General features: G+C 40.4%; 1 protein-coding gene across 8 annotated transcripts in view; it reads right to left on the bottom strand.

Annotated features, from left to right (window-relative positions):
• Positions 1-15,921, bottom strand: part of SLIT2 (slit guidance ligand 2) — a 226,834-nt gene that overhangs the window by 185,177 nt on the left and 25,736 nt on the right. For all 8 annotated transcript variants that reach the window (XM_033161243.1, XM_033161248.1, XM_033161244.1 and 5 more), the window contains exon 4: positions 12,993-13,064. In XM_033161243.1, the coding sequence (XP_033017134.1) occupies positions 12,993-13,064 (72 nt within the window). The remainder of the gene's footprint in view (positions 1-12,992; positions 13,065-15,921) is intronic.

Here is a 15,921-nt window from a genome sequence, read left to right as displayed (position 1 = left end):
GAGCACGCCAGGCACGCCTATCCTTCACTGCCTCCCGCAGTTTGGCCAAACTCATGTTAGTAGCTTCGAGAACACTGTCCAACCATCTCAGCCTCTGTCGTCCCCTTCTCCTTGTGCCCTCCATCTTTCCCAACATCAGGGTCTTTTCCAGGGAGTCTTCTCTTCTCATGAGGTGGCCAAAGTACTGGAGCCTCAACTTACACACACTAAGCTTATGCAAACTAACATGAGGATATGGCAGGAAATTTTCACTCAAAATGAGTGAAGACCTTAATACGATACCTGAATTTGAGTGACAGATAAAACTAGGTTGCAGGCAATCCTTTCCCACTTATGTAGGGTGTGTGTGTGTGTGTGTGTGTGTGTGTGTGTGTGTGTAAGCTTCTGCATTGTGTATTGATCACTTTTTTCATGGAAAATACATTGATCACTCAAGCATAAAAAGTACTAGACTTAAAAATGGTCCACTATTTATTCAACCTGCCTAAGGGGACGACAGAAGGATGAGATGGTCTGACAGTGTTCTCGAAGCGACTGGCATGAGTTTAGCCAAACTGCGGGAGGCAGTGGAGGATAGGGGTGCCTGGCGTGCTCTGGTCCATGGGGTCATGAAGAGTCAGGCACGACTGAACGACTGAACAACAACAAAGGAATGTGCAAGGTGAATGTCTTTTATCGCAGTACCAATTTTAAAGTAGGAGCACTAGAATATTTGTTCACTAGGTGGGAAAGTATGACACAATGATCCAAGGTAGTTTTCCCCTGGCAAAAGCCCACCTGCTCAGGGCCTGGTAACACAAATTGGGTTTCTGGGGTTTTCCCTGCTGTTATTCTGTCTCTCACAGCTACAATAAACCTTCCATTAAAATTATGGACTGGTCATTTCTTCGTCAAGAGGGCAAACGGGCAAATTTAGCAGGGGATCAAATACTTCCCCCCCTCACTGTATCCCATTTGGGCAAGGGGCTTTCCCCTTGCTTTAACTGATCCATTAACATTTTTATTTCAACTGATGAAACTGGGGGCCACTTGGGGGCATCAATTTGCATAGAAGGCTGACAAGCTGTCCTGCTGGAATGTTCCTCGTGCAAGACACTTGAAAATTAGTGGTACCAACTGTTATGTATTGGTTTAATATGCATACATGAGTTTCACTGCTAGTTCTGTAACTGCCTTTCCCGCTCCTGGGTGATTCAAACGGTTGCGGTGACAGTTGCTATTGGTTAACTTGTTGGCACAATTTGGATCCTTACTCTGTTTGGGTCCCGCCAAAATCTAAATGTATCCTTTCCCCAACTCCTGTTCCTGAGAGTATAAAAGGAGCTCGCCCTTTCCCTCCAGTCAGTCAAGTTCCTACTGCAATAAAGGAGATTGTTAGACTTAACTCCTAGCATATCCTTGCTAGCATGCTGAATCACTAGCCAGAGCTGATTACATGAAGAGCTGAAGTCATATAGACATTGCTTGTTGTTGTTCAGTCGTGTCCGACTCTTCGTGACCCCATGGACCAGAGCACGCCAGGCACCCCTATCCTCCACTGCCTCCCGCAGTTTGGCCAAACTCATGCCAGTCGCTTCGAAGACACTGTCCAACCATCTCATCTTCTGTCGTCCCCTTCTCCTTGTGCCCTCCATCTTTCCCAACATCAGGGTCTTTTCCAGGGAGTCTTCTCTTCTCATGAGGTGGCCAAAGTATTGGAGCCTCAACTTCAGGATCTGCCCTTCCAGTGAGCACTCAGGGCTGATTTCTTTAAGGATGGATATGTTTGACCTTTTTGCTGTCCATGGGACTCTAAAGAGTCTCCTCCAGCACCATAATTCAAAAGCATCAATTCTTCGGCGATCAGCCTTCTTTATGGTCCAGCTCTCACTTCCGTACATTACTACTAGGAAAACCATAGCTTTAACTATACGGACCTTTGTCGGCAAGGTGATGTCTCTGCTTTTTAAGATGCTGTCTAGGTTTGTCATTGCTTTCCACCTTCATGGATCACTGCCTTGTTGTGGCGAAGGGGCTTGCATAACTCAGGGAAGCTATGAGCTATGCCATGCAGGGCCACCCAAGATGGACAGGTCATAGCAGAGAGTTTAGACTAAATGTGATTCACCTGGAGAAGGAACTGGCAAGCCACTCCAGTACCCCTGCCAAGAAAACTCCATGGATAAAGACAACAGGCATAGACATTGCACCCACGACTTAACACCAACCACTAGGTGAAACAGGTGGATAGTGTTCTCTGTAACAGTCACACCATGGAATCACATCCCCATCAGAACCCATGTGGTGCCAGCTGTTTTTGCAAGTGGATGCGCTTCAATCAAAGTAGATTCATTTATTTATTTAAAGCAGAAAAGGCAGTAGCTGCCATGTTTCATGGTTCCATAAAATAAAAAAGTGTTTTTGCATTGGTCTTTCTGTATTTTATTTTCTGCTTTTTCTATAAACTTGGGAGAAACGTTTAGTCCTAGTTACTTCCGTTTTTACAACGGACGTGGCCTAAGTTTATTAATCTAAGCCAAATTCAGTTAATCAAGCCACCTGTTCATAGATAATTGATCACTGTGAGAAGGGTAACACACAAATGGGATTAAACCCACCACAAATCTAAAAGAGAAAGAGAGAGAAAATAAATTCTCATCTAACTTCTAATCCCTGGGCAAAAATGTTACTTTATTTGTTTTTAAAAATACAATATCCTTTACCTAAAGCAAACCTAGTGGTAGCTAGCCTTCTCCCACACAGTATACAGGGCTTGCTGCTCAAAGGAAGACATCTGTTTAGGCACCTTCAACCCCACTGATACATCTAAGGCAGTCTGTTTTGGAAGGCACCCTAAACTGCAGTTAATGGAACAGGAAGCTATTGATCACATTGGAGCCACACTTGGGGAGGAGAATGCAAATCTTTCCAAGTCTCATTTTCATAAGGCTAAACCATGCTTTTGAATTATGGTGCTGGAGGAGACTCTTGAGAGTCCCACGGACTGCAAGAAGATCAAACCTATCCATTCTCAAGGAAATCGGCCCTGAGTGCTCACTAGAAGGACAGATCCTGAAGTTGAGGCTCCAGTACTTTGGCCACCTCATGAGAAGAGAAGACTCCCTGGAAAAGACCCTGATGTTGGGAAAGATGGAGGGCACAAGGAGAAGGGGACAACAGAGGATGAGATGGTTGGACAGTGTTCTCGAAGCTACTAACATGAGTTTGGCCAAACTGCAGGAGGCAGTGAAGGATAGGCGTGCCTGGTGTGCTCTGGTCCATGGGGTCACGAAGAGTCGGACACGACTGAACGACTGAACAACAACAACAACAACAAACCATGGTTTAGTGTTCAAAACACATCCACTACATATATATTTCAGAATGCAAAATAGAGTAATGTGACATTGATCAATATTCTGTACTGACGTGCATTTTTAAAAGGTACACATACAGTTTTTTTGAGAATAGAAACACAGAACAGTTTCATTACTACATTTCTTATATTGCCTTTTAACACAGATATTCAAGACATATGGGGTGCTCATACGACATTGCTTTCGTGAAGACACCTCTACATTAAGGTCTCCCTGCTAGTTTCACATGTGCAGGGAGGCAGAACGGGCTCCGGTTTGAACAAGCAGTCCAAGGGGTATTCTGGTGTTGGTATTCTCTATGCGATTTTGAACCTCATAAGTGGTTCTAAGACTGTCAGTGTTTTGCAAGTTTGCAAGTCCATTACAGATAGCAACTCAATTCCAGAGATATGGAACTCAATTCTTTTAGATATGGACTCTATTCAAACATCACAGTATATCCTGGTCATGGAAGCCTAATTATGGACCTGTATAATATCTGAATTTATAAACCACTGTTTGCAGTAGACCAGGCATGTCCAACAGGTAGATCGTGATCTACCGGTAGATCACTGGACGTCTGTGGTAGATCACCAGTAGATCAGTGGCTCCCCCCAAAGAAGCTAAAAAACTTTGGCTTCCCTAAAAAATATCTCAATGTCTTTGCCCTGCACCCCTAAAATGACCTGAACCACCAAAAACAGGGCTTTCCTCCCTAAAAAAAAGCTCAACGTCGCTTTCCTCTTCCCTAAAGAAGCTCAACAACTTTTACATGAACCCCCCAAAACAGTGCTTTCCTTCCTAAAAAAAATGCTCAACAACTTTGACCTGAACCGGGTAGATCACTGCCAGTTTTTAACTCTGTGAGTAGATCACAGTCTCTTGGAAGTTGGCCACCCCTGCAGTAGACCAACAATGCTGAATTGGAAGCCGTTATTTCAACTGGATCTGCAGCCGAGGGTTTGTGCAAAGTGACATACTGTAATTACAGCTTTCCCTCCAACTTCACCACCATAGGAACAAGAGGAGACTAGCAACTCTAAACCACAGTTTGTATATGTTTGCAAGCTCCAACTGTGGCTTAAGTTCTGAAATATGGTCAGTGCAAACAATGTTTTGGAATCATCTCTGAATTGAGCTCTTGTTCAGAAAGACTTTTTGGATGTCTACAATAAAAGCATCATGTTTGGACAGCTACCAGTTTCTCCAAAAAGAGAAACTGGCTTGTATGATGCAAAGCAGAGTTGCATTTTATTGGCAATTTCATTTTATTCTTTGAGATCACAACAGAGGGTAAATACAACAATTTAAGATCTTACTTATCAGAAGCCATTCAGTTTCACCACAGAACTCTTACCGAAGTAAACATGTTTTACATATAAGAAAATAGGTTGGGTGATTAACAGGACAGTTGTTTTCATAAAAATTGTTAAAGGTTATTCCAATTTTTGCAAGTATTTGTAACTTTTGCACATACATTTCTTGACATTAAAGCGAAAACAATATTTTTAGGAACATACTGTACTATATTTGAAGCACTCTGTGGCGAAAGATCCAAGTTAAAACTGTCCATCTGTCTTGAAGAAGTACATAAATGCCTTTTGCAGATGTACTTTTAGGCAGCATGAATATTTAAGCCTCCACAGAAAAAATAAATGCTGTAAAGAATTTTACAAGTCCTTCTCCCGCCCACCCACACTTAGATGTTAATTAAATGATCATTTAATAGTCAAATGTAAACACAACATTTTCATCTCCTGACAGCACATCCCAATATAAATACAGGGTAATAAAAGTCTTGGTCTTAATACTCTGAACCTCGTTCCCACAACACTCTAAGATGCCTTGTCGTGTCTAAGGTTAAGCATCTAGACAGAAAACAAAGATTGCACCACTCAACTTCCAGTTCAATTTTCCCATCGCCCAGTGACCTAGGTAACACTTCAAGCAATAAAGAATAAATTTAATTTCTTCAGCATTTTGTGAGGATTAGGAACAATTGTTGGCCAGCAATGACTTCTTATCCTCGGATTCTTTCAGAGCATTCCCCCAGTTCTAAAAGGAAATTCTGATAGTTTAAGACAGAGAACAAACAGAACTTTAAATTAGAGGTTTTTTCAATCAATTGGAACAGTTGGAGGGGAAGCAATCAACTTTCCTTTGAGCGTCTCTCAGCTATTCAGTTACCGCGAACTTTAATCTCTCACCACGATCATGGCTTGCACTTGCATGTTCTTCCGTCATTATCCTGTTTTCATTCCTTCTTCCCGCTTTCTGAATTAGTTAATGAAGATTACATGGGTACACACAGATGCACACATAGCATGAGCTAAGAGTCATGGTGCTCAGTTGATAACATTTTTTGCCCCCTTTCTGTGCCATACGATAATGGCATTTCCTGACCTTTTGGCATTTTTAATTACTTCCTTCACTGGGATTTCGTTTCCTATATCAGATTTATCAAAACTTTCAAAGTTAACCCTACAAAAAGGAATTGGTGAATTGAATTGGATAGACTGACATCTATTTCATTATATCTGGACGGAATGGGCAGTAAACTGCTCTGAAGTTTGCAGTATGTGGTATTTTGCTTTGGAAAACACCTCTCTCTCTCTTTCTCTGTTACACACACACACACACACACACTTTACTCAGGTTTACTCGGGTCTACAGATATGTTGCTATCATGGGTAGGTTTTAAATAATCCTGTATAACTGGGTGGAAGGAAAATTTGAATAAAATCTGCAGCCTCAAAGTTAGAAATTCGTATTAAATATTCTTAAAGAAAACTTACAGCTTCAAGCAATCGAGCACAATTCCTTTAAGCAAGGAAACAGCATCACATTATTTAAGAAAATACTAGACTTAGACTGTTTTTGTTCTTGAATGGGGAAGCATAAATAAATAGAAATACAGTATGAACTAAAGGAGGACAAAAGGTGCAACAAAATGTGACAAAGTTCACTTGAGGCAAATACTGCATCCAAAACAGTCGGTAGTAAAACTATTTCTTGCACACTACAAAGGTTATCCAATTCCAATGATTTCATTTGTATTAACATGTGAAATTCTTTTTTAGCAGCCAGGACTAGCAAGTTTAGGAGGGCAATTCAATCAAAATTTCAAAATAATGATCCAAATAAAGGTCCTCTTGAAAACACAGAAGAGTCCATGTTGTTTTAGATACCATGTGAAGCACACTTGCACTTTGTAGAACTTGCATGCTCATTTGTGCAAAAATGTATTATTGCATGGCTTATGTTTAAAACTATATTTGGGAGAGAAAAAATGCTTTGAGTAAGACAAAAATCAGAACCTAACACCTTAATAAACCATCTGCACAGTTGACTCCATTACATACTATGTTGAAATCAAATCATTACATGTGTAGAATAAAGGCCCCCAAAGTCTTCTTTTGCCAGAAAACAAGTGCTTATGATGGGATAAAAGACTCGTCTTTGAGACTTTTCTACCATTTCACTACAGAGAAGAACGCTTACACCTTATCGCTGGCATTATCAAAATGTTAGTACCTGTGCTGCAGTCTGCAGAAAATGATCACATATTATGGTTTCCATTCTACAAACAACAACAACAAACCCACCCACCTTTAATTCACAAAAAGCAAAACGGCAGCGTTAATTTTTAAAAGGGAGAAAATAAAAATCTTCCCAGGCTGAAGTTTATAAAGAATGCCAATTTAAGGAGGTTTAGAGATTCATGCTAATATTGGTATGCAAAAACTGAACAGCACACTTCAGCTCTGCTGAGTCACGGCAAAGGCCTACCTAGTTGAGTATCCTATTACCAACAGTTACCAACCAGATGTTTCTTGGAAGCCTACAAGCATTACAAAAAGAGTTAACACTTTCCAACGGCAGCGATCACGTTCCACAATGCTGTTCATTTTCTTGACAATTATGGTCTAACCAATTATATTGTTGCTCAATTAAATATCAGGGTTTTTTTTTATTATGATTACCGGTACATTTCAAAACACAACAATACAGACTTCTAAAAGCAAGGAAAAGCAAAATTAAGTAGACACTGCTTCAAGTATTTATCGCTTTTCACACACCATCACACACCAAGCAGGACATAAAGTTACAATGTTGTCAATGCTCTTCTAATTAAAATCTGTTGCCTTATTCCAGTGTTTTTTTTTCTAAAAAAAATAATAATTCTATGTTTAGGGGTACTCTAATTTTCCTACTCATATTGAAATATGAGGCCAAACTTATATTCACAAAATGTTTAGGGGTATGTGTCCCCCCAGGAAAAAAAAAACACTGCCTTATTCCAATTTACATTATTTTTCTTCTAATGCTCATCCATCTTTTAACCCATTTTCCACCCACATACTGTAAGTTTAGCACAATTTACAGGCAGCAGTGTTGTTACAGACAGAGGCCCTAATCTGCCAATTAATGTCCTTTGTTGATCCCCTTTTTGAAAGAAGGAAGGAACATTAAAACCCACAACTGGGCATTCCTTGTCTATGTTTTAACTGTCCAAGCCACCTACCTGAACTCTGAAAGTGCTTAGCAAGTTTACTCAGATTTAAACTTAGGTGTGGTTTAAACAGCATGCTCATTTAGTCTCACTGAAACGGTGTTGGATATAACTTGTGTTATAAAGCCAAATCGCTAATACTCCCTTTCTGACCATACGTGGGTTAAGGAGGAAAAAAACAGACACCAACAGGAATGTGTCAAATTTTTCCTCTATACTATGCATTTTGTAGCAACAACATGCTATTTGTGCTATTTGAATGCAGTACAAATTTTATTCTCACCTCCCTTCAAGGTACTACTATGAAACAGATATTAATGCTGATCGTGCAAACAGAAAAAATGTCTCATCCCCAAAACATAAGAGCCATCAGAAGAGCTTTCATCTCTTTTGCCTCAAACGGCTTCAGTGTTCCCAGGAATGGGAGTCAGCGGTAGCTATCATGGTAACTCACTAGATGAGTAATGATGTCGATACGACTGGACAACGGTAACCGTAGCAACTGTAACCTGCAATTCCTGCGTAACCATTCTTGGATTCATTGTGGCAGGGGCCAAAGAGGCCAGGAGTAAAATGAAGCGGAGAACTATGGTGTCTGACACATCTAGTACCACACACTTTAATCATAGCTGGCAGAAATTAATTCAGGAGGATTTTTTTTTTCAAGGGTTCCTCATTGCAGCTTTGTGCTTTTGTTAGGGGCTACAAGAACCAATGCACTAAATGGATAGTCCAGGGCAACAAGTCAGATTATGTAGAAAACCTTTTCCTCCCATCATTAAAAAAAGAAAAGAAAAAGAACAAAGTATTAAGCAAATTTCAGCTTCAGGAAACCCTGATAATATTTAAGTTCATTCTTGTATGCTTTTCCATATCAATCCACGTATAAATTGCAAGTTCTTCCACTGTAGGTTTTCTTGATTAGCTACTGAAGAAGTGTGCATGCACACGAAAGCTCATACCAAGAACAAACTTAGTTGGTCTCTAAGGTGCTACTGGAAGGATTTTTTTAAAAAAAAAAATTTTGTTTTGATTAGCTACAATTTGCCTACCAGGAGGATTACATTAAAGCACTAACTTTTGTATGTTTAGAAATACAGTACCTATATAAGTATCTTTTAAAACCACTGAGCTTTGGGTCCAAAATCAGTACCCTGCAGCAAACGGCAATCAATGAACTGTAGCCTAACTAGTCAAATTAATCAGTCAAAATCTATTTGTCTCAGATAAGCACTCAGTAGGCTGTAATGGTTTTTCTGCATAAAGGTGCTATAGCTAATGCTCTATGTGTTAGGATGTGGGTCACTAGAGACAATGTAGGTCATTCCAAGAAAGAATAATACCGTACTTGTTGAACCAGAGATACAGACAAACATCAAAATCATTACCTACTTGGTCCTAAAATGGCTGGTTTACATTGCCCTTAAGAGGAGAAAACACATAACAATCTGACATCACAACAGTATTTTTTAAAAAATACTGCCACCAGTAGCTGACCTGCTGCAAACTTTACTGGGAACATGATTTTTCATACTTAAGCTAGGTGAAAAACACAAAGAAACTTTCTACAACCAATGAGACAAAGTATTTGGGCGGGGGGGGGGGGGGAATCAGGTATTGTCTCTTGAATATTCAACATATCACTTTTCGTTACTTACACTTCCCATCTGTCATCAAGTGCTTGTAATTTTATGATGCTGCCCTGTAGCTTATTGTAGAGTTGATATTATTTTACAGAGTTCTGTTAATGGACTGGATAAATGGTAATGCTATTTAAACTAGCCTCCTGCTCCAAACACAGCTGCAACTGTACTTCTATTTCTGAACAAACATCTTGACCTGAACACGCCGCGCACTCTCAACTCAGCCAAAGAGAAATTGGAGCAGACAGCAAAGGAAAGGAAAGCTGGCCGCTGGCGGCACCCAACCGTGTCTAATATTTCATATATGGAGTGCGCCCTCTTTGTGTTGCATTTACACTATGCAACAAGCATATATGCTTCCTTACCTATCACATGATTCACTTAACTTTGGATGTCAGGTGATCCTTAGAAGTGCATTGACGTGTTTTAAAAGTTTAAAAAGTAAACGTAATACAACAGGAGAGAAGTACTAACTGACGAAAACTGGCAACATCTGCACATGAGCTAAGATGTTAAAAAGGCAGTGACAGCATTTAACCTGAAGAAACATGTGATTTGAGCTATAGGTAAAGCACCCCATTACAGTGGTACCTTGGGTTATGGACACGATCCGTTCCAGGGTGCCATTCGCACCCTGAAAAGTCCACACCTCGAGCAGCAATATTGCACATGCGCAAAAGCACGATATTGCACTTCTGCACATGCGCAACTTGCGCAGAACGCTTATGCACATGTGCAGAATGCTTTTGCGCATGCGCGCATGGTAAAACCCGGAAGTAAACACTTCAGAGTTTGCCACATTCGCAACCCGCAAAAACGCAACCCACAGCAAACGTAACCAGAGGTATGACTGTACATTTACCAAGCTGTTGTAATACACATTATAACTAGACACAAACACACTGTCACACAAACACACATTGTTTGATCAACAATAATCCCTAAACATCAAGAATGTTATACTATCTGTTGCAGTACACTGTTGTGGCACCCCACATTTATGAGACGGTAATTATGTAATGTATTACTTTCTCACACACCTGCACCCCAACAAAGTTATTTCCCTCTCCCCCGCTATTTATGAATATTTGATACTACTCAACGGTTCTCTCAATTGTGAAATATAATTAGTAGTTATAGCATCCCTCTCTACTGTTCCAATAGAGATTTAAAGATTATTTTACAGAAGTAGAAAGTTGTATACATAAGTGGCACAAATTGTTACCTGACAATACCTGTGTGCCTATTTCAGAGTATAATCAGAAGCATGTATGTTACACTAGCATTGCCAGTGAAAATAATCATACTGCTGGAATTCAATGTGGGTGGAACCACAGGTTTTACGTGAGCCTCCCACAAAAGAGACTAAATGAATGCTTACACCAAACAAAATTCCATTAACTTCAATTACCATGGATCAGTGTACACTATTCAAATGCCACATTCAACAGCCTGATAACAAAGTTGTCGGAAGTACAAGAACCAAGCTTAATTTATGTGAATCAGAAAGAAACAGAAGCGATAATTTGGTATAAACTTTTAAGCTTTAGAACCTTAACAAAAAAAACAAACCTGAAGCAATCTTTACAAAAGTAAGTGGAAAGCAAGATGTTGTGATGTGGTGCATACCAGGCTCTCAAAGCAAACATTATTTCATTGAGATTTACATAGCTGACATCAACTCTACTCCTTGAAAGCAGCTGATGGGCTTAACCTTTCCTTCAACTGCTAGTACACATATTAAAAAGGTAAAGGATCCCTGACAGTTAAGTCCAGTCGTGAATGACTCTGGGGTTGCGGCACTCATCTCGCTTTGCTGGCCAAGGGAGACAGCATTTGTCCGCAGACAGTTTTTCCGGGCCAGCATGACTAAGCCGCTTCTGGCAAAACCAGAGAGCAGCGCACGGAAATGCCGTTTACCTTCCCGCCAGAGCGTTACCTATTTATCTACTTGCACTTTTTGGCATGCTAGGTTGGCAGGAGCAGGGACCGAGCAATGGGAGCTCACCGCGTCGCGGGGATTCGAACTGCCGACCTTCCGATCAGAAAGCCCTAGGCTCTGTGGTTTAGACCACAGCGCCACCCACATCCCCTGCTAGTACACATAGATCACAATAAATTTTTGAGAAAACTCCAAGGCCTGAACAAAATAATTTTTTAAAATACACTTATCAGTAATAATTCTGGCCCTTTTGTGTATTTTGTGCTCATACTGAAGCATCTATTTAATTTTTTAAAATTATCAATTTTCCCTTTAAAATACTGTTAAAACATGTAGGTACCTTTTCACATAGTATATCTACATATTAATCTTGAGATAATATCTACCAAAACATCAAAATGTATCTAATGTATAGGTCGACTGTTTGTGGACTTTTTTTTCAAGTTTGCCCCCAAGGTTTACAATGTTAATAATTTATTCTGCCAAAGCTTTAAAGAGACTAGCCAGGATTCAAGGATTCTTTGGGCAGGCATAGCCCAGTGTGATTCTTTCTGTCTCGCTTTGTTTTGCTCATTTTCTTTGAACAGAAGAGCCCATGCCATCATCACAAACTGCTTCTGAGGAGTACTTCGTTTTCAAAAGTGATTTACTACTCTGCAAGACTTGAATCTCAAGTGAGATTCGAAGCCCAAAGCACTAATTGTGTATCTATTTGGGTCCCAGCCTTTGTAATTAAGAGAGAGAATATGACAAAACACAACACACTTGGCACCAAAGGCCTTTAACAGCTCACTCACTACTACTGCTCCCGTTGCTCGGTCCCTGCTCCTGCTAACCCCTAGCAGTTCGAAAACATGTCAAAGTGCAAGTAGATAAATAGGTACCGCTCCGGCGGGAAGGTAAACGGCGTTTCCGTGCGCTGCTCTGGTGTTGTCAGAAGCGGCTTAGTCATGCTGGCCACATGACCCGGAAGCTGTACGCCGGCTACCTCTGCCAATAAAGCGAGATGAGCTCCGCAACCCTAGAGTCGTCCGCGACTGGACCTAATGGTCAGGAGTCCCTTTACCTTTACTCTGATTTTAAAATTCCAGCGTGTGCCATACTAGAGAACAATAAAATCCCACAAGTCAGGAATCAAAATTACAGACCACAAGAATGCCAACACTCTTTAAATTGTAACTTTGCTTTTGGGTTCTTTAAGCCATTTCATTTCAATATTGTTATAAACAAAGAGGGGGAGCGGAGATATTCCAAGCCAGTTTCCACCCAGAATGTAATCGACCATGTCATCAGAAACCAGTAGCAAACTAAAAAGAAGAGGATTTTTACTAATCTGGTTTGAAAAGTTAGATCAGTCAACTGTAGGAGTTAAAAAAATATGGAACAGAAATAATTCAGAGGAGAGCACATAAATTATGAAAAAGCAAGAGAAATCAAGAATTAAAGGTGTACTGACTCCAGGAGCAGACAAAACAATGGCATATTTCATTTACAACTTAAAAGCACTCAAAGCATATCAAAGTCTTCCACAATGAATACAGAATATAGCTTCTACTTACAGCCTGTAGAGTTTTGGAGTCCCAAGAAACAGCAACTCAGAGAGGAGTTGAAGATTATTTCTGTTTAGACGCCTGAAGTAAAAAAGAAAAAGAGAGAGTTACCAAATCAAAATAATGTGTCGTAACTCGACAACCTGAGACTAAGTGGGCCATGCAGGAGAAGCAGGCTGACGTTAGTGCCAGGGGCTATGCAGAAAACATAAGCCAAAATAACGCGATCAGTTTAACATTTTATCTCTATGTATTAGCATAAAGTATGCATGAGTGTTTTGAATTCCAACTTTTTCACTCCATGATGACAGCATGAGCAGAGAGACCACCCTACTGTCAGGATTAAACAATCACTTTCCCCTTGTGGAAAGTCATTGTAAAAAGAGAACCACCAGGCATTTTACACCAATTCATCCTTCAAGGAGCGCTGCCAATTAAACTGACACGAGGTATAACAAATCAAACCTTTCAGGTGGCGTTATAAAACACTAGCAAAATCCCCGTCATTATGATCATCGGGGAATGAGTATAAAGAGGGAGTGCACAGTACTGTATCAAGAACTTGAAGGAACATAACCAGACAAATCGCTCCACCAACTAAGAACGGCCATGCCGTTCTTAGCTGGTGGAGAGACTTGTCTGGTTAATTCCGATAACAAACGAGACATTGAAGGAACATATTGCACCTCCCCACAGAGTCACCCCCCAGTGGAGATTGTGTACTAGCCACCACCTCAACAGAGTGGCAGCGGGGAAGGCAGAAGCAGGACGCATGGGATCTTATTAGCTAATAAATGTGCAAAATGTAAGCCTTAATGGATGATTAAAGGTAAAGGGACCCCTGACCATTAGGTCCAGTTGCGGACGACTCTGGGGTTGCGGCGCTCATCTTGCGTTACTGGCCGAGGGAACTGACTTACAGCATCCGGGTCATGCGGCTAGCATGACTAAGCCACTTCTGGTGAACTAGAACAGCGCACGGAAACGCCGTTTACCTTCCCGCCGGAGTGGTACCTATTTATCTACTTGCACTTTGACGTGCTTTCGAACTGCTAGGTTGGCAGGAGCTGGGATAGAGGAACAGGAGCTCACCCCGTCGCGGGGATTCGAACCGCCAACCTTCTGATCAGCAAACCCTAGGCTCTGTGCCACCCACATCCTTATTGCCAAAGGGTGAGCCTAGATGGGACCAGTCAAATCTTCCTCTGTCAGAAGAGACAGACATGTGATCAGTTTTGAACAAGTGGCCCAAAGGGTATTTGGAAGATGCATATGATTGTACTCTTTGCTACTTTTAATATCTGTTCTGAGAAAATTGAAGTATTGCTGGTCTGTTAGTGATAGCTAGTCAATTCCAGAATAGCTGTTTTATTGGACCTCATTTTAGATGTGGGCTCAGTTCAAACACGATATCAACCTATGGTCTCGGAGACATAATTATGAACTAGTACTATACAGAAGTTGAATTTACAAACCACAATTTGCAGTAAGCCAGAAGTGGAAAACATGGTTTGAAGCAAGTTTAAACCCATGCATTCCACATTTTAGATAACTATATCTATATATAATCGATAATTTAAGTACAGTATAGTTTAAATTGAACATTAGTGTGCTTTAAATAAATATTTAAATGCTGTATCTTTGCATTTGTTTTATATTTTATACTGTGAGTCACTTTGAAAATTCTTATAATCAGGCAGGATGGATTTTTAAATGAATGAATACATTTCAGACTTTTGAAGACAGTTCAGAAGTGTCAATTACTTGGAAATGAAAAGGTCAGGTCTAGGAGCACTCCCAATCTCTTGGACGGGAGGATATAACTCATACATACATATCCTTTATTTGACCGATAGTCAGAAAGAAAAACATTTCTCAATACAAAATTATAAAACTAAAAACATCAGAGGGGTACACAAAATAGGACAGCACTACTGAACCTCATACAGATAACCCACATCGAGGCATTCGATTTTACGCTTGAGTGCCAGGAAGAGGAATTTAGCCACCGATAAGGTTGTTTTCCCAGTGGGCTTATTTAGCAGATATGCTACCTGCCTTTCTCTTAATCGGGAACTAAACTGAAATAAATATGGGGCTATGAGATATTGCCTTAAGTCGTTATAAAAGGGACAACTCGGTAGAATGTGTTCTGTGGATTCTACCTCTCCCAAAGCACAATGGCACGTTCTCTGACCATATGGAACTCCTCTAAATCTTCCCCTCAAAACCGCCGAGTCAAGAACGTTCAGACTGGCCGCAGTGAGTAGTCTGCGGTATTCCAAATAGTGGATATCCACCAGGTAATGGGCTGGTGCAGCCCGATACACCTGCTCCCCCAGAAACATCCCAGGTTTCACGCGGGCTATATATGATATAACTCTTAAAAAACAAAAGGTTATGCACCTAATTTCAGATTACTGGAACCTCCAACCAACAGTAAAATAATAATAATAATAATAATAATAATAATAATAATAATAATAATAATAAATTTATTTATACCCCGCCCTTCCCAGTTTAAAAACTAACCCTTAGTTTATATATTCCTAGACATCAAGAAGATCTGTACCTCCAACCAACAGTAATAAAATAATTATTATTATTATTATTATTATTATTTTATACCCCGCCCTTCCCAGTTTAAAAACCAGGCTCATGGCGGCTAACAGCAAATATAAAACATTGATTAAAATGTGACTTAAAAACAGCATACAATACAACATAAAATGCAGCATCAATATCAATAAAATTCAAAAATTCAGGGGTCATTTTTGTGGGGGGGAGGGGAAAACCCCATCAGTAAACATCAAATGATCACCAGGGGTAACTGGCCAAGCTGGTCCTACTAGGGGACCAGGGAAGAATTTAAATGTGGGGTCCCAGAAAGGGCTTCTTCATAGAAGAGGAAAGGGAAAAGGGAACAGACTAATTCAAA

Source organism: Lacerta agilis, chromosome 9 (genome assembly GCF_009819535.1).
Source record: "Lacerta agilis isolate rLacAgi1 chromosome 9, rLacAgi1.pri, whole genome shotgun sequence".
Classification (NCBI taxonomy): Eukaryota; Metazoa; Chordata; class Lepidosauria; order Squamata; family Lacertidae; genus Lacerta; species Lacerta agilis.
This window is presented reverse-complemented; position numbering and strand designations above follow the sequence as displayed.